Genomic DNA, 16090 nt, shown 5'->3' with positions numbered 1-16090 from the left:
CTAACTGAGACGTCGAGCATTAAAACTGGCAACATTGCAAGAAAAGGCGATGTTCTTCAGTAGGCTTTTTCCGAAAAAGGTCATCTTGAAAACTATACAAATCTCCTTAAAACTGTTCACAAGATTATTTTATAATTCCGATAACACTGTAAAACTTAACCTTTGATATTACCGCACTGAAGTGTAATTACCATTTACACGTGTATATCGATAATTAGGCAGAATTATTTCACTTTCTAAAACGAATCATGAGACTACGAGAAACGTTTAATACCGTTAGTGTCGCTCGCGACAAAATTCGGCCGCGCGTCGCGAAACATTCACGTTGCGCGGTGCACGTGACGATTTCTCGATCTAAAAATAACGCGGAGAAGCATACGCCGCGAGCGTTTCTTGGAGAGAACGAGAAAATTATTATCGCTCGTCAGCGATTTGCTCTCGAGTCTACCGGACTGAGTATTTCAATCGTCTTGACGATCAAAACAGAAAAGATGAACCGGCGCAGATATTGATTCGTATAACAGAATTGTAGCTTTACTCAGATTTTCCGAATGAAAAATTGTAATTTAGCAATTTTATGAACATCATTCAACCAGAACTGTCAAAACAGTCAAAATAAAACCTTTTTCGATCATTTTTCGTTAAATGTCCGTTCGGCTTAATTTTTTAATTTGCAGTTAACTTCAGCTTTATATTTTCAAAATAGGACTGATATTTATGCCGTGGATATTTTTAATCGCGCTGTCACTATCGCGCTTAGTGGCTGCCCGATCTCGTTCGACCGACCTCTAAGATATTCACAGCGAGATGATCGATCGTCCATCCGTCAACCGTGATATTAGATCGGCCGAAATACGCGCGGGGATCTCTAAACGGCGATGGTTCGCAGTAACTATCATTTCAAGGTGAAATCGACATTTTGAGTGGAAAGGTAGAAAATCTCTGAGAGGTAATCCTGCACCTTGAATAAGTTAAAAGATTAATGCCGGTCGGTGTACACTTTAGAATTCGTGTCGACATTACCCCTAGATTACGAAACTTAACAATGAATTAAAATGCTTAAAAAATTAACAAAAATGAAACCGACTCTATCGGCGTCCAATCAAAAAATCAGTATATCAAGGACCTATAAGAATCTATACATGGTTATTCTGCAATAATCCTTATCATTAAAGGGTTAAAATGAAAGAAAAGACTATATCTTATCAATTAATGTTGTAAACGTGCAGAGCTTAACGACCACTTAGCGGTTGATGATCGAAAAGTTGTCAAATGTATTTTGCGATACGCAATTTACGATTTATTGTTTGTAACAGCGTGAAATCGATATCTTACTTAAGATGTCTTAAGAAACTCCTGCAGCGTTCTAAAACACGATTCCACTTCGTCTATTTTACCCGTTTAGTTCATATGTAAAAGCGGCACGACCTTTCCTTCTGCCCCTACAGCTGAAAGCTGCGTATTCGCGAGACGGAAATTCCACGCGTGTGTCCTCGCGCGTCGCGTCGTGAGGCGCGCCTTATGTAGCAAGAAAAGCGCGAGATGAAGAAATAAAGGCGGCTCGCTTCCAGCAGCCAACGGACGAGTCCAAGCTTAGACGCACATGAGCGTAAGAAGGGAGAGGAAAGAGGGAAAAAACGAAACATGTACACTGAGAGAAGAGGGAGAGAAAGAGAGACAAACAGAGTAAGTACTCGGCCTCACTTTACGATTCGGCCGAGAGGCAAGGTCGAGAATGCGTGATGGGTGGAGAAGCACAGAGAGAGAGAGAGAGAGAGAGAAAGAAAGAAAGAAAAAGAGGGAGAGAGAGACCGAGATAAAGAAACAACGAGAGGGAGAACGAGCGAGAAAAAGAGGAGTATACCAAGGCGCTCCCTCCTGAGATGACATCCCCCCGCGACCTTGGAACTGAGACTGACCTTGACCGTGTCAACCCCCACCAGCGCATGTCGCTCCGCGCGTCCCGGCTGCTCCACTGCTCCCCGCGTAGCAGCGAGTCTCCCACCCCGCACCCCCTACCCTCCCACCCTACTAGGCTAGCAACGTAGCGCGTCATATTACGCGAGTGTTGCTCGGTGCTGCTGCTGCGGGCATCCTCGCTGCATCGACCGGTCGCAGCGAGCGAGCGAACGAGCTACCTGGTTCCATCCCTCTTTCTTGAAAGAGAGAGAGAGAGAGAGAGAATCCTCCCGTTCCCTCCCCATGGTACTCTCGTTTTGCAACGCTCGCTCGCTCGTCAGCCACCAATGACGGGCACTACCCAATTATCGACTCGGAAATCCACAATCGTACGCAGAGAGGAGCGTTCGCTCTCTGGTCGATATACGCCGTGTATGGCGATAGCGTGTTTTATCGAACGCGGGATGAAAGATGACGCGCGAAGAGGGAGAGAGAGAGAGAGAGAGTGTGGGTGGCGACGGCGGAAAAAGAGGAGAGAGCTCGGGAAATCAGACCTGTCGTCGGCAATCTGGGTTATCAAAATTGAAGATTGTGACCCGCTGACATTTTCGTTATTTATGCGTCGCACTTGTTATTATGTTTTCATCCACAATATGTGTATGCACGAGGTGCGGGAATATTTAGCCGCTCGAATCTATTTTGCGTTCAAAGATCACCTCACCTACGCGTTAACGCAATTTGTGATCAGCGGTTCCGCGATTTTTCAGCGCGAAATCGAAGGAGATCGGGAGATCGTTATTATTATTGTTGTTGTTATTCGGAAAAGTAGCATTGGATAATGATTGAAATTGAAAATTGCCGGGAATGTAGCCACGGCAGATTCGACCGAGGCCGTCTCCTGGAAGGAACGTTTGTCAAGTGCGTCGATAATTTTCATACGACAAGGTTGAAGGGGCGCGGTACAGCGAGGATCCAATATTCCGGCGGAGAATTCGGTCATGGTCGCCTCCGGTCTACGCCGCTCTAAAAAGTCTGCTCCCGCGGACGGACAAAAACGCGGAGCGGAACAAAGCCGCGGGCACCGCCGCAAAATCGTTCGACGAGCATACGGAGATATCGACATCCGTCGTACGCACGGGCGAATCGGGACATTTTTTCCAAGGTTGGCGGAGAGGGGAAGGGGGATGGGGACGAATTCCCAAGTCGATTGTCATAGTATGAGTCATAAATTCAGCGTACAGAACGTATAGGACCGATAAAACTTTCCTCTGTTTTCTTTTTCTCGTATCATCGGAATTGAAATCGGCGTAACTTCAAGCGAAATCTATTTTCGACGAAGCAGATGTGAGGAGAATAAACACTCGGCGATTGTATCGCGTCTTTACTATCGTAAAGAGGCTCGTGAGGAGCGCGATCGTGTACTGAGAGCACTGTAACGGCAATAATAAACGCAATACGAAACATAATGAATTTCCAACGAAGATTAAATTCAACGTGTGATATTCCACTACATATATTGTATATCAAATAATCCATGGTGGAAGTAGAGACCTTTGCACGTAACAAATTTTTTGTCGTAACCGTAAGTCTATAAATCCCGGTCCACAATAGTGTTTTAAATCTAAAACCGTGAAAAATTAATCAATCACAGTCAATTATTTTCCTCATTTCCGACTGTCATTTTCTTAGAGCTTAAAACATCTATTATAGACCGGGACTAAAGTATTCACAGCCAGATATCTTATGTTTACCGTCTTAAATTAATCTTCAGATGATCTACGGCTCATTTCATTAGCTACTAAAGCTTAAAATGGTCTTAAATATAAGATTCGGCTATGAATATCAGCCTGAGAAAACTGATCAATCGCAGTCGATTATTCTTCGGCTGCAAGGGGAATAATAAACTATAACCGGTCAATTTTCTTACGAATTTACGGTAACGATTAAAAATTTCTTCGATATGTATATACACAGAGTACAGTTAAGTATATCGAATATTTTTGTAAAACTGTATTTCTACAGTCATCATTTACGGCTGATTTGACGAATTTACCAACAACTTTACCGATTGGAGGTTGTCAAACAGCGCATTTCTTTTCCTTCGAATCCCGTCAAGTCAATGGTCTAATAACTGCCTCGTCGGTGTCGCGGCCCTCGTGCGTGTTTCAAGAATTTTTGAACAACCCGCCATTCGTGCCGGCTCACGTTGCTCCGTGCGCGTTCCCGGGGAACGTGATATCGCACGCACGCGTGTCGTTTCATCGACCTGCGAGCACCCACGACACGTGAACCGTCGCGAACAATCGTGGACCTTGTCGGACAACGCGAGCGAGACGCACGCAATCACACCGCCACGAGATCAAGTGCGCGCTCAGCTGTTGACCGCCATGTGCACGCCGACGCTATCGGCAAGGTCGTGACTGGCCAACGCAACGCCATGATTTTCACGTTGAAGTAGCACGCACATCGCGTATACGAGCGGCCGAACGAACGCGCCGAGACATGAACGTCAATACGCACTCACCCCTGTCAAATTTCTTGCCCTCCGGATCGATGTCTTTGACGTTGAAAATATCCTCGAACAGCACACCCGCCATCTTGACGACGCCTGATCGCACCGCCCTCTGTCGCCGAGCCGCCGAGTCACTCAGTGCAGGAGCGTGCAAACGACCACGGGGTACCCCATTCCTGTACGCTTCTTACAAAAGGTGCGGTTGGTAACCGCAAATTTCCCTGCTGAAAAAAACCAGGGTCCCTGTTTTCGAAATGGTTACGTATACGTAAGCGTTATTACGCCAGGAATCGATTCTCGAATTCGTGCGATTAGTTTCGTATACGAAAGCTGAGGTCCACTTGATGCTGCAAGCGTTTCGGGACGCCGTACGAACTATCGAAGCGTCAAGTGGATCTTAGTACACGAAATTAATCGCACGAATTCAAGAATTTTCGGACCGGTAGATTTAATCATATCACAAAATAGGACACGATTCTATGGAGTGAGTCAGTTTGTTTGAATTTCATTTCGTACGGTACGTATTGCGTAACGTGTTGCAGCACGCATGATTCACGATATCGTCGACATCGGGTTTCGGCAGTGGGAGAAATGAAAAAAAGAGCGAACGAGCGGATGACTTCGCGAGTTTACCGAGGACCCGTAAGGACGATGCGTCGACGCCGGCTGTTCCAAACAGTCGTTAGAGTTTGAAAAGTAGTTCTAGAAAAGTAAAAACGGAGGATCGATTAACAATTAGGAATTAACGATATTTATTGGATCATCTAGACGCGGCCTTGACGATTGCGAGCACGCCGACAGAGCGAGCCACCGTACGGACATTGGTTTTTACGCAGCAGGACGGACGATTACTCTTTTACGAGCGTTTTAGACGAGGGTCGGTCGCGTCAATATAACGATACGTATCGGCGTGGCGCATTACGTAAAATTAGGGATTTCATAATCTGGCGCAATGCGGAATAAATGAGCACGCGAACGCGTTGTCGAAATGTAAATAGAGTACAAAAGGTTACTTCTGGCGCACTTTGATTGGGGCGCAGTAAAATCATTTGAAAATCATCAAAATCATCAAAATCACATAAAAACGATAAAAAATCAAGCCAAACCATCTCACAAATCGCATAAAAACAAGGAAAACCTCATCCCCCGATCGCTATCTTGAAATAAAAAAACATTTACTACCTTCTCTGTAATTCGGTTCGCGTTCTCTCCATCGTCTTAATATGTTGATCAATTTTGTAGCTGACGTGCGTTCGCAATATTGAATGCTCCGATTAAGAAACACCTGTCTAATATCATACACTGTCAGTATAAAGAGTTCGTTCATTTCGCGAAGTTGAGTTATTAATAAATTGCAATTCTTTTTGAATTATCATCAACGATATGTCTGTACCGAACCGATAATTGTCAATAATTATGAACGAAACAACTCGGAGGGATAAGTGTGCTGACAGTTTGAAGATGGCGCACTCATCACGTCTATCCACTTTCTACACTCAAAATACTCCTTGAGTGCACCTCAGCGCACCGAGTGCATCCTCTACGGAAACTTGAAACATGGCCACATTCGTGCGACACACGTGCAAATAAATACACGACGATGGACGCGGCTAGTGAATCAAGGAAAAAACGTAAGCGAAGCTCACGGAACGAAGATGAAACGAAGTCGAAGAAAAGGATCAACGGCTTTGTCGAGGAAGAAACTGAGCGAAGTACAGCGGAGAAAAACATCATTTCCGAGGAAGGCAACACGAAAGACAGTATTTGCAGTGCAATGCAGGGCAAGTTCGATGGGAAATACTTCAGGAAACTTTTGTCTACTCCCAATTGCTTATACGCTCTGAAGAAGTTTGTGACGATCAGCAATGCGAACAAGGAAGTGGACCTTGCAGCGGAGTACTTGCATGCTAACGGCAGTGTTCTTGAAATCTTGAAATTATTGGACTCTTCTGACAGAAAGAACATAGATATTACCACTGTCTTCTCTGCAATTAATATTTTACTCATGAAGTATGCTTCTTCAGACAATATACACCATTGTTATTAAGTTGCAAATTAAGTTTTGTAGATCGAAATCCCTTTTCTGGAAATAAAATCGAGTGCATTTATCTTACAGAATTTTGACCGAGTATCCTGATCACCAAAACAACGCGGTAGAGTCTTGCCGCCATCTACTGAATGCGCACATGTCCATCATACATTCCATGCTCTCGATGCAGAGCAATGCCAAGCAACGCAAAGTGATGTTGAAATTGCTGGCGGCAATAGTATCCTTGGGTAGCAATCTCTCAAGGGAATTGCTCGCTCATTTGTCGCTGCAACAGCAAGTACTGGAGAATCTGGTACGGCACAGCAAGTATACAGATTCCGAGAGCGTCAGAACGTGCTTCATTTATTTTGTTCTCGCTTTTCTTGTGGAGGGAAACACGTCGGTGATCAAAATGCTGTTGGACAAGAACAATCTGCTCTCCTCTATCTTTCCAGAACTCACATACGATTCGAAAGACATTGTTAACTTGGTTCTGACCACTGTGAAGACATACGTGCTGGAGAACAGCAACATCAGCAAGACGATAAAACTGCACGCCTTTCCGTCGTCTGTTGTGTTAAATTTGATATCGCTGTACAATTGGAAAGGTCCAAGTAACCGGTCCAAGAATGAAAATCACAGTTTCGATAAGAGCGAGGAGTTCCTAGCAGACAAAGAGGTAATTGCGATTCTCGTGAGCTATACAGTGATACTTGGCAAGATAACTTGAATGAAAGTCCGTTTAATAAATGAATGTCGTTCTGTTAATCATTACTGATTAAAATACAGGTTGTTAACAACGTGGTTCACGAATTCCTACTCACTCTGCTGACGTCGCATCGTTATGGGATTATTTTTCACGACCGGACACTGGGTGGTTCGCGAAACAGGCACAATCACGTAGTGCATGCAGTTCTGCAGAACTTGGAAAAACCGTGGGAACATGAGAAGCCGTCAGACTTGGTCGTTAAAATAATGAAAGCCTGTCCGGATTTAATTCGCTCGCAATATGGCAGCGTCGAGCCATTCCTCGAGCCGCGAGTCTCGCCTAAATGGATTTGTCTTCTCAAATTTGTCAAGAAGGTAAAATAAAGATTCCGCACCTACGTTGCAATAACTCGTACTTTTACACCATGTTGTATATATATTCTCGTTCTGATTTGTTTGAACTTACTTATTACAGGTAATCGAATCAGTCGATCCGACCACTTGCGTCAAGACCTGCTCTACGGATCTGACTACAAACAATTTGACAAACACGCTACTGTCTCTGACAGTTCCGAGCGTGATAATGAAAGGTGCCATTTTGCCAGGATTAGGCCACGATAGTCTCTCGGTTAGACACGAAGCTTTGACTCTTTTTCTAGTAATAATTCGTCAAATAAGAGCTATTTCTCTGGCGGCGAAAGAGTTTTATAAAACCGTCGCGGTTCAAAGTCAAATAACCGATTTCGTTCTGAGAACTGTTCCCAATTTCGAGGCAATTTTACGGGTGTGGAAGCGAGCTTTCGATGCCAATGTGATGGTTTCGGAAAATGTAGAAAATGTTCAGAACCCGAAACCGGCGGACCATCTCAACATTATCCTGAGCATTCTTCACTCGTACAGGGACGTGTGTCCGGAATTGTTGGACGGTTCGACGGATTTACAACCAAGTGTACTGCTGACGGATCTGAGCGGTCTCGAAACCGACGATGACGGGGCGGAAGTGAATGCCGACGAATTGAAACGCATGAGAGTCAAGGCGATACAGTTTCTGCTCGTCACGGACACCTCCATTTTCGCGCCCGGCGAGAAGATTTTCAAGGAGACTCTCCTCTTTTTGATATCTCTCATTCGTGAAAAAGCGACGCCGGAGAGCTATGACGCTGCTGGATTGTTATTAAACGCGACCGGTTTATTTGAATCTTGCGACGATCAAGTGGACATTTGGATCAACGGCTTCTTGGCAACGATTGATCCTAAAGAGTACGAAGAGTTGGCGAAGTGGTTCATGTCTGTCCTTAAAAGTGCTATTAAGCGTACCGATAAATATATAAATAGCATCACGCAAACGGAAGGTACCATAAATGAGCGATTGGCTAATTTCGACGTTAAGAAGGCGAAAGACATAATCAGCGAACTGTTCAACAAAGCCAACGAAGCTTGTGACCTACCTGATAGAGAATCTTTCACAGCAGAGTCGTCTTTAATCAATAAACCGAATTTACGTACGAAAAAGAATGATAACGTTGGCGTTAATAAAGTCAACGAAGAGCTTCCGAGGAACGCTATTGGACAGCCAACTGATAAGTACATGACGCAGATGAACGAGGGAGTGATTAACTTTCATGTTAAAAAGGCGGGTAACATTATCAACGAACTGCTTAACAAGGGAAACTGTAATGGCTTCGTAAACGATGTTACTTTTTCTACGTCAGCGTTGACATCAATTAACGGGCAGCTTGCTGGACGTCTTGACGTGGAAAAAATTCACTCAACCGATGATTCTTCCATCGAGCTCCACGAAGAAGACCTTAGCTCCTGCAGAATGCAAGCTTGCACGTCGGTGTCGCCTCTTTTGTGCTGTGCGCTTCAAAAAGTAAACGAAAAAAGTTCCGTTGCCATCTTAGCTTATTTGTCTTACGTGCTGGTCCATAGTTTGCATCATCAAATTGTCCCGGAATTGCTGGCCCATATGGCAACGGACTTGACCAACTTGCCAGTCTACAAGTACCTTCAGAGTTGGTCAAGTAACAGCAAACCGGTTTCTTTAAAGAACAAGTTGCCGTCTTTGAAGTTATTGCGCAAAGTGAGTAATATGTTGCTGACGGATACGGAAATGGACGTAGCCGAATTTTCTAAAATGTTCGACGGTCTTTCGTCATGCTGCTTCAAATACGGCGACAAGGAGGTCGCGATTAAACACTCTTTGTCCTTGTACGATGTCAGAGTCTTGCTAAAGATGACCACGTTTTATTTGGCGCAACTATCGCAGCGAGAAATCATGCGATATGACCAGAACGAAAAGTGCAAGTTCGTACTCATGTTTCTGTTAAACATTGCGCGGTCTATGGATCAAGGGAACAACACGTCGATACTCGGCGAAAGCGCAAAGTGTGTCTTCGCTCATCCCATCCTGTTGCATTATTTTTCACCGTTTTGTGGGGAAGCGCTGAGAAACTCGACGAAAAGCATGGTCACCGAAACTATCCTGGAAATCTGCAAAGTTGTTGTGCAATTACGGGGAAAATATGGTGACGCAAGAATATACAATCTCTTCTCGGCGTTCAGAGACAAGTTTCTAGCGCAACTGGGAAATATTATTGAAAACAATCCTCCGGACTCTCGCAATAATTACGATATTGCCATTGAACTGCTGAGAGTATTGCCGTTGAGAGCGCAAGAAGTAACGAACTTGTTGCTTGCTTTAATGAAGCTGGAAGAAACTGCATTTATCTCGAGCGACGAGCGGAACTTATCTGTGTTTGGACATATTGTGCCAGTATTGCTGGGTATATCATGCAGCGAGGAGTCAATGTTGCAACGCGACCAATATCATGTTTTGGACGACCGGTTTGTGGCCAAGCTGGGCTCGCATTTGATTTATCTGAAGTCCAAGAAGGTAAATCACGTGGAAAAGTGGGAGCGAGCCCTGGCGACATACTTGTCCACCTTCCCGAGCAATATCGTCAAATTCGACAGATCCACCTTCGCGCGTTTATTGGCCAAGGGCGTTGACGCGTCTACGATCCAGCTGCTGACAACTCTAATTGCGAGAAATACCAAGCTGATCCCGCCGCTGGTGGAATACTTCCTTAAAGCAAACAAGCCGAAGCGAATGAAGCAAGCCGATGTTGTATTCCCGATATTGGGCAGCAATTTGCAGCACAAGTGGAACGACTGCTTTCTTCGCGGTCTTTGCGAGTGCCATGCCGACAATATCGTCGCGTACTTAACTGACCCGCAAAATCCCGTCCGTTGGATCGAAGAAAATATCGCGGCAGTTGTCCATCTGATCGAGAACGCTTTCGAGCTCACCACGTGCGAGAAAACTTGCGACAGCATTTCCCAGAGCGGCGATAAACTGGACATGGTGTCTGTTTGTTTCGTACGATTAGTAGAAAGTCTATATAAGAGGCACGAGAGTCTGATAACGGACAAGGAGAAGCCTCTGATGGATCTGATAAAAATACTTTTGCACGTGATGACCGCGACGTTGAAGAAGGAATCGAAGAACGTGGAGAAACTGAAAGTTTTGTGCGAAAAGCTGGACAATACGGTAATCTGTTTAAGAAGATTCAAACGCGAGTTCGTCTTTAGTACGCTCAGTAAGAGCTACTCGTGGCCACAATTCACCAGGTTTTCCTTGAGGTTGGGTCTGAAGAGTGCTGAGAACGATGAGATTCGAACGGGCGTACTGATGACTCTGAGTGGTCTGTGCGACATCGCGTATGAGGATAACGCTGATGACGAATACGCGAAAACGTTGTTCGAGATGGCGACATCCCACTCGGAGTTCGTTAATATAATGCTCGGATCATCCAGTGTTAAAGGTGAGTCTGTTCAGGCGACGTTTCACGTCGCTGTGTTGACGTCCATTACTTCTGAGACACTGTACTAATGAGAAACCAAATATGTTTCGCGCGCTGCTTTACGGGCTACGTTGATGATATTAATGTTCGACCCCTCTGTGATTACAGGCAGTCTGGTCGAATTACTGAGGATATTGACTCGGAAAAATTACTCGATGATGACCGTTTCCCACGTGCCTCTCTATCTCGCAGCTTACAATGCCACCCTCAGCCATACCGACCAGCGTATTTTGCAAGTAAGACTCATGATATACCTTTTCATATTTGCCGTGTCGTTTCGAAGGAAACACCAGAGTCTAAAAGAATATCACTTAATTGTTGCAGCTTCTTCAGCATTACGAAGCCCATAGTATAAAAATTCAGCAATACTGGCCGTATTTGTGGGGGAACGCCGCAGCGATACGTTACAGCATAAGAGGAGAAGTGGACAGCGCCCTTTGGCGGCAACCATCCACTTCCGAAGTGTTTAACTTATTCGACGAGGACATTGTCAGCGATACTATAAAGAATTATCCTGTTCACCGAGCATTAAAGGTAAGAACCTTTTCGACTTGTTTCAGTCCGAAGTCTCGGAGGATTTTTACATTGCGTACAGATTGTTTCGTTATTTTCTCCCTTTGTATAGGACGACAGCCTATACGAGAACAGCAACGTGTACGATCCGGCGTTTTACCTGCCTCTGCTGTGCTCTCTGCTGGCGGAGAACAACGTTGTCGCGTGCCACAAGATAAACCACAGTGGTGCGTTAGCACTGGCACTCGCTGCATGCTGCAGTGATTCGAACGATGTTCGAATGGCAGCGTACACCACCATCTCGAGATACTACTTCCACTTGGAAGCGTCCAGGTACGATATTAATCCGAGCAAATGGTAAATTGCCATACACACCCGACATTATTAATTGAAAGCTAATGATTCGAATTGCCTCATTCGTTAAGGTCGAAAGAGAAGTTGCTGTGGATGCGTTTGATCGACGCTTTACGAAATGGCGTCGTATCGCTAAAATGTCCGTTAAAAGACGTCCGTCTGAGCTGTTTGGTAACCACCTTCCTCGCTAGGACCGCGTTAGTTGCTAGTCAACCGTTACATCCGCTTTACTCGCCACTGCATACCTTCCTAATGGCCAAACCTGCGTTGGACCTGAACACCATACCTGAACTGTTGCAATTGCTGCACAGCTCGCATGTAGACCACAAAGCGCATCGGCATTGGATCCTGGAAAATATCCGGGACGGTATCAAAGAAGAGAACGACATAGATGTGGCACTGAAATGCGTATTATTTAAGATGCTTCTGGACTTTCACACTTGCGCATTGTCGGACGCCAGGACCAAGGTAAATCGAAGACGATTCTCTATTCTGTGTATCGGGTTGTCGATTCGATTGATACAAAACGAAACGCCGGGCGCTGGGCCTTAACACCCGGCTATCTCTCGGCAGCCATATTTGCTCGTGACGTCATAGAATTGGCCGAATGCATGCATTATAGTAGAATAAATTAAGTAGAAAATATCGGTTATTACTGTCTGATACTCAAATTGTTGATTTAAATGTAAGTTGAGTGTTTCTTGGTTTCGTTTTTCTAGAAACTCATATTGGAAGTTATTGTTTCCACCACGAAAATTCCAAAATCGTCTTTGCTCCTCACGCGAGGATATGGTGTGCTACCATGGCTGTACGGAATTATCAATCATTCGGACGTTTGTGAGGCGGAAAGTGACGCTATCATCACCATAATTGGGAATCTGTTGAATAGCTTAGATAGTTTAACGGAAGATACTACTCATTACAAGTATTTGTTACTTAGCATCCTTTTGAAATTAAATGCGCACTTTCCTAGAAACGCAACGAACGAGTTGTCCACTCGTTACGCAAATGTTCTTCAACGAGTGATTGTAGCAAAAGGCGTGAAAGGATGTACGGGTAAACGAAGCCTCAAAAGGGTTCAACAAGTTTTATAAGCCTAGGTGACAAATGTTGTTTTTAACATGTTATAAAAATCTAAATTACTTATATTTATTCATTTGTATTTAATTATTGAAAAAAACCTCTCGATAGCTGTAAAGATGCTTCGCATTGAAGACGAAATAATTGTGCCTCCGATCTTTGGAAAGATCAAGAATACAGAAGAGTATGATATTTGCGCATGATATTTCCACAAAGCATAGATTAAAGGTTTGTGCCGTTTAATTTCACTTTACAATTTTCTTTCTTTATATTTCTAAAGAAATTGAAAAAATTACTGAAAGCACAACCATAGAGGGTAAATCTGTAATAGCTGATTTCTCTGAAACGAACGATTCCTCAATAACCTGCAGGTTATCAAATTATGTTTATATTCTTTCTTGTATTTTACACTTTCGGATAACACGTATGGATGAAAACATCTGCATCCTGGTTGCGATAGTCCGCGTCATGGTGTCTGAGTACCATGAGTACCTGTCTTATGTCCTGTTCCGGTCCACTAGGATATCCTCTGGCATACCACCTTGCTCTGGGCCAATTTCTTCCATTGTACCTTAACATAGATGGCCATACTTCCACCACCTCGTTGGTCGAACCTCCATTTAATCGCTGCATCGCAGAGTAAGCATTGTCAGATCTTAATACTGAATGAGTGACCAAATTTTGATCAGCTCGCGACAGAAAACCAGTCTTCGCGCTTCCTGTGGACAGTGAATAATTTTCGACATTATCTGTACTACCGGTTGCTGAAGGGTCTGATGCGTGACCTCTAGGATGACCCAAAGCTCTGTGCGCATAACACCTGGCGTTTTGGGATTTATCTAAGACTATCCCAGCATCATTGGCAGAGGTTCCGCTGTAACGGGCTCCGCCAATCATCAATACTCCCTTTTTGGTTCCTTCTAATTGAAGGATCTTGTCCAGCTGGTCGGCTAACTGCCGAAGGTTGCCTTTGAGTCTTAATATTGTCCATTTACGAAGTTCCGACGGATTCAGCCCAGTTTGTGAGCCAATTACCGAAAAGAGACAACTGTTCAAATCTATGTCTGTATTATCGGGGTCTTTACCTGCTTGCAGAGTCCAATGACCTAAACAAGGATTAACGGAGAATTTGGTCAGGTAAGGTATGGAATAGGATAAATTTGATTAAAAAGAAAAAGAAACCTTTGATGATTTTTTAAATTTTGCTCAATGATGAATAAACCACTTGAAAATAAAATATGAATTTTTGCAAGTTGTGAAATTGTTTCACGTCCATTCTTTTACAATTCGAAACCCACCAGTTCCTTCCAGATTGTTCGCATGGTATTCTACTATTATCATCGGCCCTGTTGTTTCTTTTCCAATGATGCTATCTGAACTCTTATCAGCATTGTGTATTTTGATGGATTTTCCAATAATGTTACTCAAAACGGCAATATGTATTAAACCAGCTGGTCCGTGACGTTCCAGGTCTTCAATAATATTCTTGGCACGTTCAGTTCTACTATTGCCATCTTCTGTCCTATTTGATGATCGCATTCCACGCATCTTTCTGTCACGGATTTTCTGAGTTTCATCCATTTGTGCGGTCATTTCCAACGTGTGTGGAAAGATGAAGTTCGTTACTGAATCATTTTCGTTCCTCGAATAGTTCCCCTAAACAATCCGTGAAAAGAAAAATGTAGAGAAATATGTATAAAAAGTATAAAAAAAGATAGCTATATAAAATAATAAAAATTAAAAGTTACCTTTCGCATTTGATCGTATTCTTTGTTCATTTTGTCGCTTCGAATTTGTGCGCATCTATCAAATTAAATTATAATATTAAAATTAACAGAGATAAAATTATTCGTTACTTCACGACTGACATGTAAGAAGATAGAAATATAATCGCATACCTATTTATTTTTCTCTTTTTATGGAATATTCATTATGTTATTTTATAATTTTTTAAAACTTGAATTTTGAATGGCCAGCATTTCTCCTTGTCAATAAAGCCAAATTATTTTTCATTTTTTTTTTACTTTAAATTTTTTTGGTCCAACATGATGAACTGTCCGAAACAACTTACGTTGCTTCGTAATGGTTCTTGTGAAATTTGCTACGTTCTTCCACAGCGTTTGTCCATTATTTATTTCTCGATAAATGATCGATCGCAAGTTTATGAATTTTTTTTTCAATATCAAAATTCGTTATTTGTATGTTTGGGCGGTCCAATGTTGAAGATGAATCCGTTCAATGCAATGTACAATATTATGACTGTGTGATGTCTATCACTAAGATACTACATTAATGAGAAAATAAATATGTTGCGTTATTACTTTGCGAGCTTCACTAATGATTTTAACCGTTGTTCGACCTCTCTGTGATTATAGACAATCTGATCGAATTACTGGGAAGGATACTGTTTCAAAAAATTATTCGATAATGACTGTTTCCCACATGCCTCTCCATCTCGCAGCTTACAATGTTATCCTCAGCCATACTGATCAGCGTATCTTGCACGACTCGTGATGCATATTTTATGTTTACCACGTCGTCCAAAGGGAACACTGGAGTCTCAGTATCACTTAATTGTTACAGTTGCTTCAACATTACGAAACTCATAACATAAAAATTCGGCACTTCTATGTTATTTGTTATTTGCATTGTCATCTTTCTCCCATGTTCATGATAATAAATATTTCATAAGATTATTTTTAAGAAGCACTCGAGTGATAAATAAACTTCTTTATATATTTGTAATACATATTAGTAAATATATATTCTTCGTACATTAGTAAAGGGCCGTCATTAGTTACGCCATTGGCTGATACATAACAGATTCGTAGTAGTTGGAGTAGTCCGGTTGTCGGAGCGAAACGGCGGGGGTGCGAGGAAACCAGAAGAGGATGACGTTGCACTGGCAGGCATAGTGGGGAACAGTGCCGGCTAATGAAGTGTAAGTTGCCCATATTCGACTTAAACGAGAAATTAAATGTCACATGAAAAATAAACGTATAAAAATCTAACTCTTTGGAAAAATAATTGCTGTGCTTTTGTTACAACAACGACAGCTCACCATTATTAGAAACGGAGGGAAATAGATGATAAGTCAGTCAGTTCTATTAAGAGTCAAGCCGTTGCATA

General features: G+C 43.1%; 3 protein-coding genes across 3 annotated transcripts in view; 1 reads left to right on the top strand and 2 right to left on the bottom strand.

Annotated features, from left to right (window-relative positions):
• Positions 1 to 4526, bottom strand: part of LOC106748084 (DNA-directed RNA polymerases I, II, and III subunit RPABC3) — a 54687-nt gene extending 50161 nt beyond the window's left edge. Inside the window, exon 1 of the mRNA XM_014626284.1 lies at positions 4424 to 4526. Coding sequence (XP_014481770.1) covers positions 4424 to 4496 — 73 coding nt within the window. The 5' untranslated portion in view covers positions 4497 to 4526. The remainder of the gene's footprint in view (positions 1 to 4423) is intronic.
• A 1397-nt stretch (positions 4527 to 5923) lies between these two features.
• LOC106748083 lies at positions 5924 to 13033 on the top strand. Its single transcript, XM_014626282.1, has 9 exons — positions 5924 to 6421; positions 6528 to 7119; positions 7230 to 7523; positions 7624 to 10975; positions 11123 to 11250; positions 11339 to 11548; positions 11640 to 11860; positions 11953 to 12349; positions 12601 to 13033. The coding sequence occupies exons 1-9, from the start codon at positions 6012 to 6014 to the stop codon at positions 12973 to 12975; spliced, it is 5979 nt and encodes a 1992-aa protein (XP_014481768.1). The 5' UTR covers positions 5924 to 6011; the 3' UTR covers positions 12976 to 13033.
• A 76-nt stretch (positions 13034 to 13109) lies between these two features.
• On the bottom strand, positions 13110 to 15553 carry LOC106748068. Its single transcript, XM_014626265.1, has 2 exons — positions 14232 to 15553; positions 13110 to 14111 (listed from the first exon to the last, which is right to left on the bottom strand). The coding sequence occupies exons 1-2, from the start codon at positions 14552 to 14554 to the stop codon at positions 13367 to 13369; spliced, it is 1068 nt and encodes a 355-aa protein (XP_014481751.1). The 5' UTR covers positions 14555 to 15553; the 3' UTR covers positions 13110 to 13366.
• Positions 15554 to 16090: the final 537 nt, after the last annotated feature.

Source organism: Dinoponera quadriceps, unplaced genomic scaffold (genome assembly GCF_001313825.1).
Source record: "Dinoponera quadriceps isolate SergipeBrazil2010 unplaced genomic scaffold, ASM131382v1 scaffold2420, whole genome shotgun sequence".
NCBI lineage: Eukaryota > Metazoa > Arthropoda > Insecta > Hymenoptera > Formicidae > Dinoponera > Dinoponera quadriceps.
The sequence above is the reverse complement of the archived record's forward strand: the minus strand, read 5'-3'. Positions and strand labels throughout refer to the sequence as shown.

What these genes read in the sequence shown, in the direction of transcription:
- LOC106748083 (XM_014626282.1), top strand. Translation starts at nt 6,012, where the DNA reads ATGGACGCGGCTAGTGAATCAAGGAAAAAACGTAAGCGAAGCTCACGG. An exon ending in CGGATCATCCAGTGTTAAAG is followed by an intron (nt 10,976 to 11,122) that starts GTGAGTCTGTTC and finishes CTGTGATTACAG; the next exon opens with GCAGTCTGGTCGAATTACTG. An exon ending in TTCCACTTGGAAGCGTCCAG is followed by an intron (nt 11,861 to 11,952) that starts GTACGATATTAA and finishes TCATTCGTTAAG; the next exon opens with GTCGAAAGAGAAGTTGCTGT.
- LOC106748068 (XM_014626265.1), bottom strand. Translation starts at nt 14,554, where the DNA reads ATGACCGCACAAATGGATGAAACTCAGAAAATCCGTGACAGAAAGATG. An exon ending in CGAATTGTAAAAGAATGGAC is followed by an intron (nt 14,112 to 14,231) that starts GTGAAACAATTT and finishes AAATTTATCCTA; the next exon opens with TTCCATACCTTACCTGACCA.